Raw genomic sequence first — 20,744 nt, 5'->3', positions numbered from 1 at the left:
TTGCTTTGTAATTTCACTTAAAGGTGCTGCTTGGCTAACTTAACAGCGCTGTTAGCTTAACAGTGTCACTCGCTGTTTGACTTAGCAGCTGCATTCTTTGCTCTCTCTTTCTCTTTTTCGCTCTCTTAGTTAATTTGCAGCGCTCTGTACAAAAGACTTTAAAATCTTTAATTAATACACAATTGTTCACAAATTGAACTTGCTAATTAATATTCTATATATAATTTAAACAGTGCGTCGCTATAAATATTTGCACAGTGGGGCAAATAATACAAATAACTAAAAATTAGGCATACGAAAATTTATTGAAATTAAGAAAACTAAAAACTTTCGCTTAGTAAAAGCATAAAATACATTTAATATATTCTTAATATATTTGCTTAAATTGCTAAAAATGTTGACGTCTTCATTTCTAAGCAGTTTGAAGCTTTGAGCAGCTTAACTCAGCTTAAAAAATTCAGCTGAAGATTTTTTTAGGCTTAATTTACGCATTAGCTTCTTTGTATGATCAAAATCAATAAACAAATTTTGCACAATGTTATTGCAATAAAACAAAAACTGCCGACTTACTTTTTGCTTAATTTCCAACTTCCAGAAGCCATAAAATATGATACACATGGTTTTATACTTTTTTATGCTGACATAGAAAGCAAAATATAAATGAGCATAAAAATGTATAATTCAAAAATAATTAGACAAATTTTGTGAAATATGCAGCTTTAAAAAAATGTTATTCAGCAAAAGTTTTCTAATAAATTGAATTTAAATTTGCAGCAAAACATTCAAGAACAGGATATGATTAAAAAAAAAGCTGCAGAATTGTGTTTTGTTTAATTGTAAACTTAGGAAATATCAAACTTTTAATGGTAATGGAAATTTAAAAGCAAATTTTTGACTTGTAACTTGAATTAAATGAAACACAAATGTGTTTGCTTTAAGTTTTTGTTTTTTTTTTTTATTTAACGCTGAAGAAAAATTGCATATTTTTTTATAATAATATAGCTTAGTGTTGTACGACAAGAAATTCTTAAGAACTTTATGTAATTAGATTTATTCAAAAAATTGAATATGCAGCGATGCCACAAACAGAAATCACTAGCGTAATTGATGAGTGAAGTTTGCGGTGCTAGTGATTTCTGTTGTGGCAACACCGATATATGTATATATATCGATATATATATATATGTGTAGAGGCTATTTAAATACGAATCTAAATCCGAGTTGAGCTTAAGTAAGCGGCCACTGAATTGGGCAAACGACACGATAAAACGCACTACGAGTTGAGTCTAAGTAAAACATTTAAATTTAAAATACTAACATTTAACAGCTAAATACTACGGCATAGAATAAAACACAGTAAGTGGGGGTGGGGGTGGGGGGAGTAAGTAAGTAAGTATCTAGTGCTCTGGCGGATTGAGAGGTTTGCCCAGCAGGCGGCGCAGTGCGGACTCGCCCAGCCACAAGAGCAGAGCCAGAGCGGTCAGCAAATTGATGCAGTGAATGGTGGCGCCATAGCCAAAAGCCTCAGTGATGATGCCTGCCAAAACAAAGAAGAAGAAGAAGAAGAGTGTGTTTGTGTGTGTGTGGGAGTGTGAGTGAGAGCTTACCCAAGAGCGGACCCATGGCGAGCGAGAAAATCGTATTGAAGATCAGCTGCAAGCCCGAGGCGGCGGGCAGACGACTCAATGGGACATAGCTGGGTATGATCAGTGGCGAGAAAATGGTGCGAAAGCCTTTGCCGAAGCCAATCAGCAGGAAGATGGCAATGACGACATTGAAATTGTTGGTCATGGTGACAAGGACGCGGCCAATGGCAATGCAGACAATGCCAAAGGCAAACAGCAGACGATTATCCAGCTTGATCTTCTCGAGGCAAAGCGGAGCCAGGAAACGCACCGAGATATCCATGCAGGCCAGCAGCGACATCACCAGCGAGGCCTGCTCCGCGGAGTAGCCAAAGCTGTTCAAAATGAACGGAGTCAGCACCGAAAAGTTCATTTCGCCAAACATCATGATGCTCATGCCCACGACGAGATTGACGAAGGTGACGTCACGCAGCAAGTCGAGATCAAAGAACTTGCTAACCTTCTGGCGAAAGTTCATCTTGCGCTTGGCCTCCTCCTCGGCCTCGACACTCATCAGCTGCTCCAGGCGCAGCGCCTCGGCGGACTTTTGGAGCAGCACCTTGTCCTCGGCGCAGGTGCAGCCGGGCGCGGTCAACTCCAGACTCATGCCCACGCCCATGCCAGGCTTGGAGTACACGCTGCTCTTGCTGCCATAGCGCAGCTCCAGATCGCGCTCGCGATTGAAATAGTTGGGCTTATGCAATGCCAAGGCGCTGCCATGAAGCTGCTGCTCACCCTGGCGCTCCAGCCCATCCAAGTGTTCGCGACTGGCGGCCTTAAGCGAAGCCTGACGCCGCAGCAGCACCTGGCGACGCTCGGAGGCAAGCGACAGCTTGGAGCCGAACCAGCCATCATTGGCGCGCGCCAACATGGGCGTGCCCGGCTCGGTGATCTCATAGCCCGGACACTCGGGATCATCGTCGTTGAACAGATACTGGGAGGAGAAGAGGCCGCCGCGCTTCTCGCGTCGCTGCTCCTGGCAATGCTGGCACTCGTAATCGCACCAAGCGTCATTGCCATTGGTCTCCAGCAGCTCCGACTGCAGCTGTGGATCGAGATCGGTGTCCGCGGTTATGGCGGGCGAGCACTTCTCCGGGGACTTCTTATGCCGCTTCACATGCCGCAGCACGGGCTGCAAGGTGAGCGCACAGATGAGCGCATTGAGAGCAACTGCAGCATAGATGCAGATGGTGCCTTGGGCGCCATAGAGATTGACCAGAAAGGTGGAGACGTGCGGAAATAGGATGGGACCCAGGCCGGTGATGGTCCAGGTGAAGCCGGTGGCGCGACGTCGGCGCTGCTTGAAGTAGGTGTTGACGGCCAAGGAGACGGCGGCCATGCTCATGCCCAGGCCGACGCCATAGAGCAGCGACAGGCAGATGATGTACTGCCAGACGGTGGTGCAGAAGGCGCTCACAAAGATGCCCAGAAAGACCAAAGTGCTGCCAGTGAGCGCCACTTGGCGAAAGGTGAAGCGTCTGAACATGGCGCCATTCACAATGCCTGCAAAACTGTAGCGTTAGCAGCTGAGCAGCAGTTGGACGCCTGGCCACTTACCCACTAGCGAGGACAGCGTCATAACCAGATTAGCAATAATCGTTGTGTCCTTCTTGTCGAACTCCAAGTACTCCATGCGCTGCTTATAAATCAATCCGTACTGCTGCAGCGGTGGAAACATAAAGAACTAAGCAGCGGCAGCAGCAGCAGCAGCAGCAGCAGCTCATAGCTTTGGTTAATGCTTTTAATTTGTTAATAGATTTTGCACTTACATTGCTAAAGCCTGCGGCCAGGCAAATCACCCAGCCCCAGCCGCCATCGGGCGCCACAAAATCCGGACCCAGATCGCTCTTGTCGCGCCGCTTGGGCTTTTTGTTTTTGGTGGTCACATTATAGACGCCCGCATAGTTACGCTCCGTTAGATTCGACTTGTCCATCCTAAGCATAAGGGGCCAAGCTGTAATTATAATAGAGCAAAGCTTTGTATATTAGACTTTGAGTGCACCGCTTGCTGCTCCTGATGCTACGAACTAATTGCACAATCAATGGCCAGGAGGACATCAAAAGCTGCGCTGCATTATTTTTTGCATTTTGCAATTTCCTGCTCAGCTGCCCCACATTTAATTAATAAATATACTCGGAAGTCAAAACATGAACCTTGCGCTTGGCCATTTGCAATTAGCCAAGTTTGCTGCGCAGCTACAGGTAACAGATATGCCTTGGCTATAAAAAAACGCATAGCAAATTAATTAAAAAAAAAAAACTGCAGCAACCTTGCAAATTGCAAAAAGAATCTCAAATATCCTTCACTCAATGAATTTTCTTTTTACATTGAAGCAAGCCAAATGGACCAAAAATTCACAATCGTGCCACATCATGTGGCACATGCCACAAATCCGCATGATGAGTTTTCTGAGAACTTGTCCAAAGCTCTTGCAACTGGCAACATTCCTAGAAGCAACAAATTTGCTACAAAAGTTCCAAGTCCGAATTTTTAATAAATACAAAATTGAAGCGCAGCAGCAAAGTTTGCTAAATAACTGTTATAAGCTGTTAATGAAATCATTGCATAATTTCATTGATATCTATGCTGGAAATTCCAGTGAAAAATGCTAAGCAATTAAAATGGAATATTCATTGCATTTATTGAAAATTTCAACGCATAAATCGCTTAGCTGCCCCCGCCCCCGCTTATCAGCATAAAGCCGTTTGTTGTATTTGTCCTAAACAAAAATACACAAAATACTTGTGTCATAATAAATTTACTACAAAAAGATAAACACTCAAGTCTCGGTTACAGTTTGAGCTGCTGCGCTTGTTAGTTGAAAATTTCTAAGCGATTTGCTGCGTCGCCATTTTGTTTGCTCTAGGTCGAGGCTAGAGCCGCACCTTCCAGTGCTAGCTATGCTGCTTTAATTGCTAATTGGCTGGCACTGACTGCTTATTAAGTTGAATTACAAAACGCTCATAGATCGCTCATAGATCGATTCAGCGAGTTTCATATGCAAAGCACGAGCACGAGGCAGGAGCTGCAAAGCTGCAATCGAAAATTGAGGCAAGAGACAAGGAAATCACTTAGCGGGTGCGCCCGTCGTCCGGGTTCATTGAGATCAATGCAATGCAATCGAAGTGCGGGCCTTAATGGACTCCACTGCATGCCGACGCGACGACAAGACAAGACCAGACCAGACCGAACCAGCTGAACCGAACTAATGCCTCGCATCGTAAAACTGCAAACGGATCCAGCCAATATACATATATATATATAGTCTGGAGTGGAACTGCGGACTGGGGGCTGCTCTCCTGCTCTTGGGCTGTTTGCTATGCTAATAAAAATATTTACAAGTGTTGCACGTGCTGCTGCTTAGAGCTGACACAACTTTAATATACACTTTGGCCGCCTGAGTTCTCAAACATTTTACAGCAGCTGCAAATATAAACACAAGTACTTAATTTAATTCAAATTGCACGACTATGCTATACACTTTATTCTCTATATGCTCGCAAATATTCATTTCAAAGCTGCAGACACGACTATGTTATACACTTTGGCAAGCAAATATTTAATTCAAGTCTTAACTAATTTCTGTTGCTTTTAATTACATTTTTATTTATAATTTTTTAGTTTTTAAAAAGCATTTAAAACTTACTTTTAATTCGTTCTATATTAAATGCAAATATTTAATTCAAGTTCATGAATTTTTGCATTATTTTAACTCTTACTTATCTATTTATATTATTAGCTTATATTTTTAATATTTATTTGCATGTACTTAAAACAATTGAATATCGAGTTGAGCTGTTTAAGGGTATGCGCCACTAAAAATAAAAGCCACACGATTTTAGTTGTAAAAATAATAAACTGAACTGATATGTGCCAAGTGGAATGTGTGTGTGTGTGTGTGTGTGTGTGTGTATTGCAGTCTCGAGTCTGTGACGTTATGGACGCCCTCATCGGCAGGCATTGGCAACTCTGCCGTCGGTCGCTTCGTCTCGGCGTCTGCCTGTGATATTTATGCAGCGATAATTCGAAGACGATCTCGGGAGCAGAAACTGGTGCAGCCGGTGTTGCGGCACTTGCGCCTGGATATGTCTTCATTCAGTTGCTGTCTGTCTCTGTCTCTGTCTGTGTCTGCGTGTGTGTGTGTCGTCTTGCCATTGAACTCCATCGAAGCGTGCCATAAATTGACGGCAGCGAGACACACACACAGACAAGTGTCAGAGTCAAAAGAGAAGAGCGCAAAGAGCGCAGCACTTAAAATTCACACACGCACACTCGCAATGCCTGTGCGTGCGTGCGTGCGTGTGTGTGTGTGTGTGACAAAACTTTCGCTTAGCTAAAACAAGCCGTTGAATTACTTGTTGAGAATAATTATCTCCTAGCTCGATCGATTTATCTAACTCGCTCTCTTGCTCTTCTCGCTCTCTTGCCTCTGTGCCTCTCTCTCTCTCGCTTGATTACCAGTTGATTTCTTGTTTGGCAACTGAGTGTCGTCATTTGTCGCTGACAAAACGCACATCAATTCGCATTTTTTGCAACTCATGCTCCCTAGACAAAAACAATTTTGTTTAGCCCCCCAGGCTAAAGCGTCATCATCATCATGAGCATCATTATTATCATCTGGCTTATCATCTTAAATTATAAAAACAAACACCAATAGTCAATACTAAACAAAAGTTGAATTTCATTCATGTTTCCAACTAGTTCCACGCGCAACTATAATTTACCCAATTCATTTAATTTACAGATAATAGATCGTTAGGCAAACAAGTTAACTTGCTTTGCTGATTTTGTTATTCAGTTGCTAAGCAACAATTTTTAGCTAATTACTCATTGCATTCATTAGAAATAACTTTTAAACACTGATTAGTAATTTGTTATCTTTAGTAATTAGTTTTTATTTTAGCGCGCAACTTTGGTTTAAATTGCAAAAATAATTGAAAATAAATTCGGCATAGCTCGAGCCTAATTCAAATTAATGCTGATATTTAAATATATTATAATAGATTAATGCATATAGGAATAGAAATAGAGCAAGGCCAATCAAATAATTGCAATTACTTTTGAAATATTTTAAATATTGCTTATGTAATGCTTTGTAATTATAAGTAATTGCTTATATTTTTTAAGAGCATTACATTGTAATTATGATAATTACTAAAGGTAATTCAAATTTATTAGCAAGCTCTAGTTAAACAACTATTTGGCAGCATAAAAATTCTTGAGCACTACGTGAATCGAACTTTGCTTTATATTATATTTTGATAGCTATGCGTACTCGCTGCTTATCTTTAGCTGTTTGTATCTGTATCCGTAGCTGTTTAATCAAGGCACATATTTGTATTGTGTTGAGTGTTAATTGACTTAAAAAAAAATATAAATTAACCGCTTGACTATTTTTTATAGCGCAATCTGGCAATCTGTTATATGGGGCGTTAAGACGAGCAGTTCATATAATAATTATTATCTCTAGGTGTAATTCAGGCGGCGCCTCATAATGAGGAATTACTAACTCAAAGATATTAAATGTTAAAAGTAGTGGGTAATTAAGTTCTCTGTCTGACTCAGCTGCACATGTGTGTGTGTGTGTGTGTGTCGGCGCTATTGATTACTTGTCTATTTGTAACTGTTATAACTGTTGCTGTCTGTTATCAGTGGTTGCCATTGAGGGGGGGCTGGGGGCGTCGGGCGTATGTTTAAACAAATAAAGTGCTACAAGCTGATAGAGAGAGAGAGAGAGAGAGAGAGAAAAAGAAAAGCTGAGAACACATGTTCATCAAGTTCACATATTTGTACACTTAAGAGGTGACAAGACAAAACACACACACACACACACACAGACAGACAGCTGCACACCTGAGCTTGCAACAAAAGATACATATGTATCTTTGTATCTAAATGTGCATGTGTGTGTGTGTATTTGAGAGCTGCATTACATATATAACTATAAGCGGAAGCTTAGGCTTTTGTTTCATGCTTTTGCTGCCTCTGACTTCAGGCACGCCCCCCTGTCGCGCCTTCTCTCAATGTCTCGATAATGCTCTTTGCAATTTTCGTCACTCAATTGGCAGTTTGCACGCTATTTAATTGAGATTAATCGTTTGACGTTATTCTCTTTCAATTCCCGCAATACACACAAAGCTAAACAAGCTGGCAAAAGTTCGAAAGATAAGCGGCCTAAGCTAAAATGATTTGTTTGAAATTATTGCAGCGCGTAATTATATTTTAATCAAATTGATTAAGCTTAAGTCTGAGCTCTGAGCTGTGGTCCAAGCCATTGAAGCTTCAAATACTTTTATCTATAAACTGCAAGTGCAAGTGCAAGTTGCACTGCACTTTACGCTTCGTTTACAATAAAGGAAATACAATTAAATTGTGTCAATTGGAATTGATTAAAGACTCACACGAGAGCTCGAGAGCTCAAAACTTTATTATTGATCGCATTCTAATTGCTGTCGGCGCTAAAAGTATTAGACAGAGAGCGAGCGAGAGAGTGAAAGAGAGAGATAATAATAATAATTATCTAGCTTTCAATTCGACTTTGCTACTAAATTTAGCTGCATTCCACATAGAGCCCTTGGGCGCGCTACTTATGCCACAGCGTCTCGCTCTCTCTCTCTCTCTCTCTCTCTCTCTCTCTCTTTCTCTATTTGGAGAATGCGTAATCCCAGTCATCATTGCATTCTCACATGTGTCGTGTCTTTTTGTTTGCTGAGCCCAGCAGCTATTGAGGCTTTGATTTTGCTTTGCATGCCACAAATTTTCTATTTCCATCGCTCTCTCTCTCTCTCTAGTTAGTGAAGTGGCCTGTTGCTTGTTTATGCGCATTTTGTACACACATTTTAGGCAGTTTTCATTATTGTTTTTCTCTTGTTCAGTTTCATTTGTTTCCACGGCGTGCCCATGAAAATAAACTCACGTACTTCAAAATTGGTTGAACGCTGCCTTAAAGTGTTTGCCTTAAGTGTTTCTCTGAAGAGAATGCGACTGAAATACAATACGAATTGCAGTCAGAGCCACTTAAGCGACAGCTAAACTAAAAACTCGCAGCCCCCGCCCCCCTTCGCTGCTACGCCACTGGGCATAGACCATGCTAATACGCTCTTGGGTGTGCTGTCAATCCAAAACTACGACAGTCCCCAAGTATTCTACACACTTTTCTTTTCTTAGCTCAAACAAATTTTATATTCTAAAGTTTTTGCACGCTATGTTATTATTATTTGTATAAAAATTAGTTAGCAATTCTATTGATTTGCTTACAGCAAAAATTCTATTAAAAATTCTATTCTTTATGCGCTTCTAGCAAAAATTGTAGCTTTTGATTTTGCAAGTGAATTTCTAGCGGTTAATTTGAGGCAGTCTCAAAGCTTTGACCTTGATCTAAATCTATGCACATACATTTAATTATTTTTCGAAAACGAAATGTTTGTGTTTAGCACATAAAGTAAAGATTATCCTCAAGTGGAATGGAATGGAAAAAAAATGTTGAGCATGATAACAAATCTTCAATGTCGTCTCATATATTTTCGCATATATGTATAAATGTTCAGGTTTTGATACGTATATTTCAAATATAAGCACACGCAAATCGCATGTATATATAGTATAAGCGTATCGTTTATTATTTTTTAAGTTTGCTCTGCGCAGTTTCTAAGCTGATTATCTATTTTGATGGCTTACAACACACACACACACACACACACACACGCACACACACACAGTGGCAACTGGTTGAGCTCTCAAGGCTTAAAGTAGCTGGAAAATGAATATTTGACAGGCTGAGGGCATAAAGAAATTTGCTTGAATGGCACTTTTCACTTAAATTTGTCGCATATATAATATATGCAATTTGATTTGTGTAACCCATTTATGTATGTGCACTGATTGGTAAACCCAATTTGGTCAGACTCAGGCGTTAACTCCCCTTTGGCTCAGTTGAGGCGCATGCCTCACCTCGAATCATTTTTTAACACTTGTTGCCCACGTTTTTTTATTATATGCTCAACTTACCTAGTAGATTTTTTTCTTACTTATTTCAATTGACCAGCAGCTTCGCTTTATATTTGAGTTGCGTTTCAAAAGTTTTCGTTTTTTTTTTGCTTGCTTGGTCAGAGCGCACAGTGTTCAATTATTAATTTTAATAATTTTAAACATCGAAAAAAATAACACTTGAGAAAAAAGAATTTAGTTTTATTGCTCTTGCTTTTTGGCGCGCTCACTGTTCAATTCACACAAGAGCACACAATAACAATGACGTTGACGTTGACGTTGACGCTGACGTTGACTTTGTGCTGTGTGATAATCGCGGGGCATTGGCAATGTTAAGCTTAATGTTAATGTTAACAACAATGTTAATGCTAATGCAAGTGCAATTTAACGTTCACTTTAGCACGGCTTTTTATTTATATTCTCTGGCTCTGACACTCGGTCTTTATCTGCACCGACAGCGCCGTTGTTAACAGCTGTACGTCCAGAAAGAGACTTACTTGGCCGCAGTCGGTGCTGCTCTGCTTTATAGCGTCTGCATACCCTACACACACATGCTGCCAGCAGCGGAGTCGTTCGGTGCCTCAGTCAGCAAGTCGGCAAAACATTTTTGCTTCGTAAAATTATATACTAGCGTATGCACATATACATATATTTTTAAGCGCGCATAATTTGAATTAGTTCTTTTTACAGGGTATACTTGTGCGTGCTTGAAAATTTCTAAACTCTTTCATTAACAATCTACACTCACACATATATGCCCTGCGCTATCATCACTACACCAACATGTAGCAAACTCTGCAATTGTTAAGCAGAGAGCAACAGTGTGTCGAAGTCAGAGAGGAAGAGAGTAAGCAGCAGCAGCAGCAGCAGTGTTAACTGTTAACTGCAATGCGTGGGCTGGCGACAGTGCGAACCGGGCTTAGCTCACACACACAAAAATACCTTCGAACATGCATTTGTGTCTGTATGTATGTATCAAATTATATGCATGCATGAGCATGAGTCTGGACTGACATTTGGCACCCAGTGCATTTGGCTCCACTTAATACGCTCTCTCTCTCTCTCTCTCTCTCTTGCTTGCGCTTACGCTCTGCCTCTCTTGTGCGCTTTGTGCTTTGTACATTTGTAGTTTGCAGATTGAATGCTGGCCGAGGCGCTGCTGCTAGGGCAACAGGTATTTCATTTCTAACATTGTCATGGTTACGCTCGTTTTATTATGTTAAAGCACGATTTAATGGCGAGCCGATCGTTGAGTTGAACTTACACACTTTGGCAGTGGCAGCAGCAGAGACATGAATATGTATTAACAGCGGCACTTTTGATTTTATTTTTTGGTTTATTTTAGCGCTCAGCGCGTCTATCGTCTAGCTATGAGTTACGAGCATCAAGTTTGGACTAACAGCTGTTGTTGCCGGCCGGCCTGGCCACACACTCTGACACACACACACACACCCATATATATAATGATATTTTAAAGAGCAGCAAATAGTAGATAAACAGGTAGACAGCAGCGGCGTCTGTGGAGATTGATGGATAATTAACTCAGAGAATAAATATGAGCTAACAATTTATTTTGAACTTTATAGCATGTGGGCTGAAGCGTATAATTATAGTAATTAATACATCAGTTGATGTTGATGTTTGCCTCTCTGTGCCTTTGAAATACAAGACGGCAATTTACAGTTTGCAGTCTCTTTCTAATAAACTTTAACGTTTAACAAGTTCACTTGCTGCTTTACACGCTCTTTACCTTTTCTGTATTAGATGCGCTCTTGCCACACACACATACAGACACAAGGACACACCAACGTGCAGTCAATCAAAGGCAAACGACAAGGTGTTGAGCATAAAAGAATTAATATTGAAAAGTTATTGCAAAAATTCCATTCCGTTCATGCTGGTTTTAATAAAACAAATTCGTATGGAAAATAAAATTGACTGCAATTCCCCCCGCTGCATTACAGGCTGCCTACGCGTATGCAAATAGTGCCTACCTACATTTTTCTTTTACACTCTTTCACTCGTTCTCTCTCTCTGTCTCTTACGCTTCTCTTTGCCTTAAAGCCGTTGACATGTGTAAAAACTTTATATTCAAAGTCAATTACAAGTTTACAGGGTCAGCAAAAATAATCTCTTGCCAGCTACAAATAAACAAAATAAGTTTTATTTACGGAAGCGCTACTAATATTATGTGCAGATAAATAAAGATACACACGCATAGGCATAAATAAGTATTCGTGCGTTTGTATGTGTGATTCATGATGAACATACACTAAATTATATAATAAAAAAAAAATTAAATTTAATACAACAGCGCGCTAACTAGTGGCCAAAACAAAAAGTCACTTTTGTTTTAGTTAACGAGGGCAGTTTACAAAGTTAGGCAGACGAATTAATTTTAGCTGTAATTAGTATATAAAAAAATAAATGAGTTAGTGCGCAATGTTAATAAATAAACTAGTATTTGATAGCTATGAAATTTAACAGTTATTGCTACTCTCGCGAATATCTATGAGCAGCGTTTGTTTAATTATCTATGTGTGCTTGTTTTTTTGTTTTGTTTGCTATTTTAATAGACTACACATGTACAAATATATATATATATATGTATATGTATGTTGTTATAATTATATAAAAATATATGTATGTATGTATGTATATAGACAACAGTGACTGTTCAATTTGTTTTGTCGCACTCAATGAAGTGCTAGACTATTTGCCATAACTGTGATAACGAATTTAATTATTTATTTTTAAGCAGCATTTTGCAACATTCTTGTGCAATGCAATGCAGCAAAAAATATTAACAGCAATAATAACTTTTATCTATGGTAAATATACAGACTTACACGCTACAGATAAGCGAAATTTATTTCATAAGAAAGCCAAAAATTATGCGGAAATATTTAATGTTGAACTAGCTGCGAGCGCCCTTATCTAGTGTCAGTCAAATTGATAATAAATACAAGGACATTGTTTAAGTAAACTAAAACTGGTTGCAGTTAACTTTCACAATACAACTTAAGCCGCTCACAGCGCTTCTCAATTTGTTAATGCGCCCGCTTATGCAAATTCTGAATTTAACTGCTCCAGAGTGAAGACCAAGGAGCTGTCGCTTGGCAAATATTTGCGGTTAGTTTATTGACCGAGTTCAAACGCAGCATCATCGATGCAGAAACCTTAACCGGTTTCCATGCAATCAACTCTTTCAGAATCAGTCAAAAATTGACACACACACACAAACAGCTACAGTATCTGTTGTCTATATGCATCTGTGTACTCGTCTTATTGTTGCCAGTAAATTTCACATTATTGCGATTGTCACGCTATTCAATTAGCTCTCGGGCAATTGCATGACACATCGCCCCAAACGATGAGCTGCCCCAGCATGACTTTGCTATTTACGTATCTATTTGCTTAGCAACTAGCAAAAGGTTAAGTCGAAGATAAGATACGCTACGCTTTCGAACTAATTACAAACTGATTCTAATTTCAAGTTCGAACACAATTTATGCAGCGATTGCAAATCAGAAGTCACAAGAACGAGAAAACAACAATAATAAAATTTTGTTTTCGTTTTTTATGAATTAAATCAAACTTAACATATTTTACTTTCAGTATAGGAATTATATCCTTTTTATTTTTATTCTGTAACAGATTTAGCTCTCTTCTTTCATGAAAAAATTATTCAATAAGAATTATTTTCAAAAAGAATAAGCATAAATATCCAATTATTTATACAGTTAACAGAATAAATATGTTTCCGATAAATCTTATTTTTTATAGCTCGATTTTTATGAATTAAATCAAACTTAGCGCATATTTTTCTTTCAAAATAGGAATTATATTTTTTCTTTAATTTTCTAAACTTAAATTTCTTTTCTTTTTTGATTTAAATGAGAAAAATTATTCAATAAGAATTATTTTTCAATTATTTAGCTGAATAAATATTTGTTTCCGATAAATCTTATTTTCTTAGCTCCAATTATTTTCAAAAAAAAGCATAAGAATTATTTGTATGCTGTATTTATTAATTGTATAAATATTATTTTTCAATGCCTGGAAATTTGGAACTCCATCCATGGCTTTATTACAAAAACTTTATCTTCTGTTTTATTTGAAATCAAAATTAAACTTAAAACTATTTGTTTAATAGCTAGCTAAAGTTATGAACGCACAGCCTGGTAGTACCTAGTATATAAATATATAGCTCATCTATGATCTTATATAGTCTATAGTATGCGCTCAAGGTTAGGGTATTGATTGAGAGCGAACTGATTGAATTGTTGCTGCTGTTGAATCAAACGCCAATTGATTGACAAACATAAGCGATTTTGATTGACAACTTATGTGTATTAATAACAGTTATTATAATTAATAAAAGTATATATATATATATGTATATAGTAATGTATATTTAATTTTGCTACAAACAATTATATACAAAATGTACAAAAAAAAAAAAAAGCGGAAATTAAAAATACGAAAAAAAAAACAAACAAAATACTTTACTAGACTATGCGTTAGATTGGGGGAAGCTGCTTCACTTGATCTCGTCCATGGCCATGACAACTGGCGGCGACTTGCGACGACGCGAGCGTATGCAATCCTCCAGATACCAGAAGAAAATGGCCATGGCGCAAAGCGCGTTCAGGCAGTTGAGGGTGAAGGCGTAGCTGGTGGCGTCGCGCACCAGACCTGGAGATGGAGGGGGAGATTAGCAAGCAGTTGGGCGTGTCGCAACGTGGGCGTGTCGACTTACCAATAATGGGACCAAACATCATGGAGAAGGTGCCGGACATGAGCAGCTGCAATCCGGCGGCGGCGGGCAAACGCTTCAGCGGCACATGGCTGGGTATGATGAGCGACCAGAAGACGGTGCGGAAGGCTTTGTTCAACCCCAGCCACAGGAAGATGGCCACCATGACGTAAAAGTTGCGCGTCATCGAGAGCAGGACGCGACCGAAGCACATGCCCAGGATGCCAACAACGAAGAAGGTGCGATTGCTCCAGCTGAGCTTGGCGGTGATCAGCGGAATGAGGAAACGAATAATCAAATCAAAGAATCCCAGCAGCGACATGGCGAATGCGATTTGGCTCTTATCAAAGCCCAGGTCATCCAAAATGAAAGGCGTCAATATGGCGAAATTGATTTCGACAAAGTTGATGAGCGTTATGCCCACCGCCAGATTGACATAGGTAATGTCACGCAGGAGATCCAGATCAAAGAAGATGACAATCTTTTTGTAGAACGGCAAACGCTTGCGACGCGCCTGCTCCTGCTCATCCTCCAGCTGCTGTTGCTGCTTCTCTGTCAGCGGCTGCGACGGCTGCGGCGGCTGCAGCGGCGACTGCTCCCACATCAAATCATATTTCTCCAGCTGCTGCAGCGACTCATGATGCGGCTCCTCCAGCTGCTGCTCCTCCTTGATGCTGTGCGACAGCGAAATGCTGCGCTGCTGACGCTGCGCACCGCCCGCGGAGCCGTGACTGCTCAAGCGCTTCAGCTCAACGTGTCCCGGGTGCTCCTTGTCCCAGGTGTTGACGCGATTGCGCACGCCGGCGCTATTAAGCGAGGCCCGTGAGCCGAACCAGCCGTCATTGGCACGCGGCAGCACCGGCGTCTCCGGCTCGACAACATTCTTAATAATATGCTCATCCTGCTCCTCCACCTGCGCCAGCGTTGGCGCCTCCGCATCCTCGCTGCGCTTTATCACATGCCACTTGACCGGCTGATAGATCAGCGAGCAGGCGATGGTATGAAGCGAGGCGCCGGCAAAGAGCAGCGTCGTGCCCTGCACCCCAAACTGCTCCAGCATGTAGGTGGCAAAGTAGGGGCACACTATGGGTCCAATGCCGGCAACGCCGAACTGAAAAGCGGTCGCCGTGCGGCGCTTGACCTTGAAGTATGTGTTGACCGCCAGCGATGAGGCCGAAACGGTCAGGCCGCGACCAAAGCCATAGATAATGGAGAAGCTCATCATATAGACGGCAAACGTGTTGGCGTACACCATCCAGAACAGACCCACAAAGGTCAGCACCGAGCCCACCAGCGCCACAGCTCGATACGTGTAGCGTCGGAACATCGGTCCATTGAGCAGACCTGCCAAGATTCAAATTCTATTGAAACACTCACTTTGGTATGCTGCTGCTTCTTCTTCTTACCCGTAAATGCAGACACCGCTATCTGTGTATTGATAATGGTCGTCAGCTGCGAATTGCTAATCCCCAGCGATTCCATATGCTTGCGAAAGATAATGCCGAACTGTTGCGCCAATGCGAATGTTACCAACTGCAAGTGCCCGAAACGGAGCAACAATTTAATTAGTTTATAATGAAGGTCAACTTAAAGTCGCACACATACAGTCCACACTCGCTAAGCACAACCGCAAATAGTTTGAAATATTTACAAATACTCTGGTTTTGAAATTATGCAAAATAATTTTAATAATTCGCAGCATATTTTTAGCTTAATTTCAAAAATCTAAAACAATTATTTTTTTTATGATATATTGATTTATGATAAATGATATACATTTTTAAAACTTGAAAATAATTTTAAAGTATATCAAAGATTTACGTTTTTAATTGTATATAATGCCAATTATTTTGCATAATCTCAATTATTTATCAATTACTTTTAATCGATAAAGAGAAAATAATTGTCTAGCTCTAAAATAAGTAATGCTTAATTCATGCTGCTGTCTATTACAAATATTGATTGTTAAATTTTAAAAATAAAGTTCGTAAAATAAATTGCAAAAACAGCAAACAATTGTTAAACTATTGTGGATATTAAGCTAAAAATAATTCTATAATTCTGCAATATTGCTATATATATAATTGTTAAAGCTCTGCCTGCTAATAATTTATTTTAAAAATGTCAAACAAGTTTTGAACATTCTCCTTTTTTTTTTTTGCTGCTTGCGCTGTAATATGTAAATAAGTTTATGGCGAATACTGAAACCAGTTAAGTCATTTTGGCCAAGACATTATTTGTAACCTAGATTGGCTGCAGCAAGAATTTGTTGCAGTTCATTTTTTTTTTTTTTTGTTTGGTTGGTTGCACTTAACGAGCACAGACTGTGGCTTGAGTAGTAAGGGCCACTTACAATGTTAGCACCGCTGGCAACGGCCACCAACCAACCCCAACCGCCATCGGGCGCCACGAAATTGTCGCCCAGGTCGCTCTTGTCGCGTCGCTTCTTCTTTACGGCTCGCGTTGTGTGTGGGTCTGGGTCTGGGTCTGGATCTGGATGGGGGTTTGGGTTTGGGTTCGGGTTCGGGTTGTGTTGGCTTGTGTTTGCTTTTCTTGTTGTTTGCTCCAGCTCGCTGTATTCTGGTGGCGGTTCCAGCGGCTCCTGTGGCACTTTCAATCTTGATAGACTGTTATTGTTGTTCATGTTGTTGTTGTTGTTGTTGTAGTTGGCATGGCTGCCACTTTTATAATCAGTCATCTTTTTTGCTTGCACTCTTGGCTATTGCATCACTGGGTGGTCAATGAGTCTGCAACAATAAATAAAAAATTGCGATCAGCTTGTAAAAAATGATAGTCACTATGGGTTCTAAGTAAAGAGCTTAAAAAAAATAAATAAATTCAACAGCACACTGCGGTAACCAGTTTCAACCAATTTGTTTAATTAATTAGATTTTTAGCGTGATTTGTATACATTTGCTATTTTATTTTCACACTTGGCACAGCCACGATCTTAACTTGGTTACTGAACCGAACACACTGAACCAAGCGATCGACACAGCTGACGGTTCCAATTGAAATTTGTTAAGCATGAGAAATTATATAAAAAAAAAAACGACGAACAAAATATAAAAAAACAAAAAATCAAGCGACCAAGTGATGCGCGTTCTTATCGCGCTTGGAGTTTGTATCCGAAAGTTTGCTGAACCGTTAATTACGGAACAGGCTCGTCGTAAACTTTGCACATACGATCCGATCGAATACGTAAGCTCTACGATAAAGAATGTCCATGGGTTCATAAATGACCGTTCAGCACAACAAAAAACTAATGCCGACAAATGCGATATCGATATGAAGAGTTGTAGATAAACATAAAGCTATTGTAAATTGCCTATAAAATATCTTGTTCATAAACTTAAACTTTAGACGCAATTTCTTAATAAATAAATACAAATAATAGCTCGAAATTTTGCAAATTGGCACATGCTGTGTGTGTGTGTGTCTCTGATAAGAATCCAAACAATTCCACTTCAGACTGTTGGACACCTTGCTCCACTTTCAGCTGCCTAAGCTGAAGCGTTCGGCCGCGCTCACTCTCTTCGCTCTTCGCTCTTGCGCTCTCTGCGCTCTCTTGCGCTTTCTCTCTTTCAAGTCACTTTCTTGACTGAGCAGTCACTTAAAATCAATTGCCGCATGCGATATTTAGTGAATATCCCTGATAGCGAAGGTCGTTTTATCAGTGTGCGCCCCCCTTTTATTATAACTACGCCCCTGTATGTTATTGCCAGGCAATTACAGTTGTTAAAATGCATTACTTGTAACACAAACTAATCAAGAAATTGAATATTATTATTAACTGAATTTCATCAGCTGTATCATTTCTTTGATCATCCGCACTCGCACAAAGTATGGAAACAACTGTACACAGTGCTTTAGCGTTTTGGCCTGGTCAAGCATAATTAATGCAATTCACTTAATGTAATGAGCTCATAATCAGAGCTGATAATGATATAAGGCCCCTGGTCACGATACCTTGCCAAAACTATCAATCAATTAAAGCACATGGTGACTGAAGACTGATGATATGCAGCTGAAAATGACTTTAAAAAAAATTGTTTTTTTTTCTTTTTGAAAGAGAGTGCAGGCTAAAAAGAGAGTGTGCAAGAGAGAGCGCCACTTGAGTTTGGTGATTAGAACTGAGTTGATTTTTGATTACACTTTTTTTTAAATATAGAAATTTTTAATGCGGATGTCGTTCTATATGTTCTCGGCTACTATAATTCAGTTGATATTTTAGACGCATAACATTATCAGCGCTGAGCGTGATAAGTTTTTGTATTTTATTATTTACGATTATGCAAGAAATAATTATATATGCACAAGCATCAACTGATATATTACTTAACTCATAAACTATTGTTACGGAGCACTAATTGCTGGAACAACAACAGTAGTTTTTTTTTTATGAAGTGTGCTCAGGCGGCTTTAACTTTACAACTGGCAAAGGCAAACAGACTAATGTTTAATTAAAGCGCGCTAAGAGTCAACAAATGATAGACAGTGAACTGGAGAGTGGGCAACAAGGACAATTTTTGATTGATGTATTGATAGGCACTGATAACTGATAAGAGCTATAATTATGCTTAATTAGATAAATATGTACATATTTAGAAATTTGGTGCTGAGTCAGCTGAAGCACGTGCTTTTGGCTATTAGTTAATAATTTAAACAAATAGACTAATTTTAACACACACACGCACGCACGCTCTCGCACACACTCACACACACTTAGCCGGCACACGTGTTAACATAACAACAACAGAACAGAACAGAACAGAAAAAGGCAGCAGAAAATAAGCAAGTTGAATTTAAAACATTTAAAAAAAAAAAGACAACAGAGACGAACACTTTTCCGTTACGTTCAACAGCCTGTACTGAACTGAACAAATTTGTGAATTATAGTTGTATTAAACAACACACAATACAAGCACAACAAACACGCTCGCTTGCTTGCTTGCTTTTGCTTATATTTCTACACACACCGCTCTCTCTCTTTCGGCCCCACAGTGCTTCGAGAGTATGCGAGTATGTGTGTTATGTATTTGACATGTGCGACCGACACACACACACACATATGTACATACATTTATTTACTTGTATGCGTGTTATTTTGATCATTGGCGCTTCTGCTCCAATTTGGCAGACTTAACAGTTGTTAGTACAGCCGTCTGCCCAAATGCCTACTTAATACCCTTGCAGTAAGCTAAAGAGGAGAGCACACATACCACTGTGCACTGCGTACGCTTGATCAGCTGTTCTGTACTTGTTCTTGTTCTTGCTCTTAAGCTAACGCTCTTGGCTGGCGGCTGGCGCTTGCTCTGCTTGTAATTTCGTCAATGCGTGCGCTCTTTGCAGCAGCCACACTGACTGCGGCTAAGAATCACACACACACACACACACACACACACACACAGCGTTTGTTTGAAAATTCAATTCATCTTTGTTCACTTTGGCTTATTTTTTAGTGTATTTCTTATTCAATTATGCGTTGATAATAACATTTCCGCTGTTGCTGTTTCTCTCTTCTGTATGCGTTCCCGCGCGTTCGATTATTCCGAGACAACAAAGAGGCGAGTCAACAACATTAACCGTGATAAGACAATTTCTGTTGCTGCTTCTCTGAACCCGACGGCCCTTTTATTGCTGCCATTTGTACTGAAGGCCTGATTTATCTCAAAACACCACACACACACACACACACTCACATACATACACATGCGTAACGATAGTAAGAGCGATTACAGTATGATTTGCTCATGTTGTTCACTGTCCTCAGGTTTATTTGGGCACTTGCCATCGAATGAAAGTGAAAGTGCAGACAGTCATGGGTAATTTGCATAGATCCCCGCACAGTGTGGCAAAACTTGTTGTAAACTTGAATACGAATTGTTATCAATCGAATAGCTTTGCTTGCTTCATATTTATATTTTGTTATTTCTTATCAGATTTAACTAATTAAAAAATGTTTGCTGCTCGCAGTACTATAAACGGGGTACATACATTTATGATTTTTAAAAGCAAATACAAAACTAGTTTAGACCGCATGAAAATATTTCCGCTCTTTGCTCACACTGTACTTGTTTGTATACAATATGTATGTATGTATTTGTTTATATGTATGTAATTATAAATAATACAAATGACAGCTTTGACCACAGTGCGTTTCTTGTTTTGGCAAATGACCAAAAGTTTTCTTTGAATTCGACTTTAATGCGTAGCAAATTAAAAAGCTCGTGCAGACTTTTGTATTTAGCTAGCATAAACTAATATTATAAATATATGCCTAAATTACAATTCTAGTTTTATATAGGAAATATTTCCATAGCCTTGTCTTCCCCGAAATCTCGACACTGGCCTACTTGACTTTGACTCGCAT

The 20,744-nt window shown here is 39.6% G+C and overlaps 2 protein-coding genes across 4 annotated transcripts; both read right to left on the bottom strand.

Moving 5' to 3' along the window:
- Positions 1-975: 975 nt before the first annotated feature.
- Positions 976-10,086, bottom strand: LOC108605260. Of its 2 annotated transcripts, none has more exons than XM_017994884.1 (5): positions 9,634-10,086; positions 3,395-3,579; positions 3,183-3,309; positions 1,608-3,128; positions 976-1,537 (listed from the first exon to the last, which is right to left on the bottom strand). In XM_017994884.1, the coding sequence occupies exons 2-5, from the start codon at positions 3,566-3,568 to the stop codon at positions 1,398-1,400; spliced, it is 1,962 nt and encodes a 653-aa protein (XP_017850373.1). In that variant the 5' UTR covers positions 3,569-3,579; positions 9,634-10,086; the 3' UTR covers positions 976-1,397. The 2 variants fall into 2 exon arrangements, with proteins under 2 accessions (XP_017850373.1, XP_017850375.1); XM_017994886.2 differs by having other exon boundaries at positions 9,654-9,677.
- Positions 10,087-14,085: 3,999 nt separating this feature from the next.
- Positions 14,086-19,238, bottom strand: LOC108605259. 2 transcript variants are annotated; one of them, XM_017994882.1, is made up of 5 exons: positions 19,215-19,238; positions 16,725-17,118; positions 15,778-15,904; positions 14,375-15,715; positions 14,086-14,310 (listed from the first exon to the last, which is right to left on the bottom strand). In XM_017994882.1, the coding sequence occupies exons 2-5, from the start codon at positions 17,067-17,069 to the stop codon at positions 14,156-14,158; spliced, it is 1,968 nt and encodes a 655-aa protein (XP_017850371.1). In that variant the 5' UTR covers positions 17,070-17,118; positions 19,215-19,238; the 3' UTR covers positions 14,086-14,155. The 2 variants fall into 2 exon arrangements, with proteins under 2 accessions (XP_017850371.1, XP_017850370.1); XM_017994881.1 differs by lacking the exon at positions 19,215-19,238 and adding an exon at positions 17,283-17,364.
- Positions 19,239-20,744: the final 1,506 nt, after the last annotated feature.

This window comes from Drosophila busckii, chromosome X (assembly GCF_011750605.1).
Source record: "Drosophila busckii strain San Diego stock center, stock number 13000-0081.31 chromosome X, ASM1175060v1, whole genome shotgun sequence".
Classification (NCBI taxonomy): domain Eukaryota; kingdom Metazoa; phylum Arthropoda; class Insecta; order Diptera; family Drosophilidae; genus Drosophila; species Drosophila busckii.
Note: the sequence above shows the minus strand (reverse complement) of the source record. Positions and strands in the feature narration are given on the sequence as shown.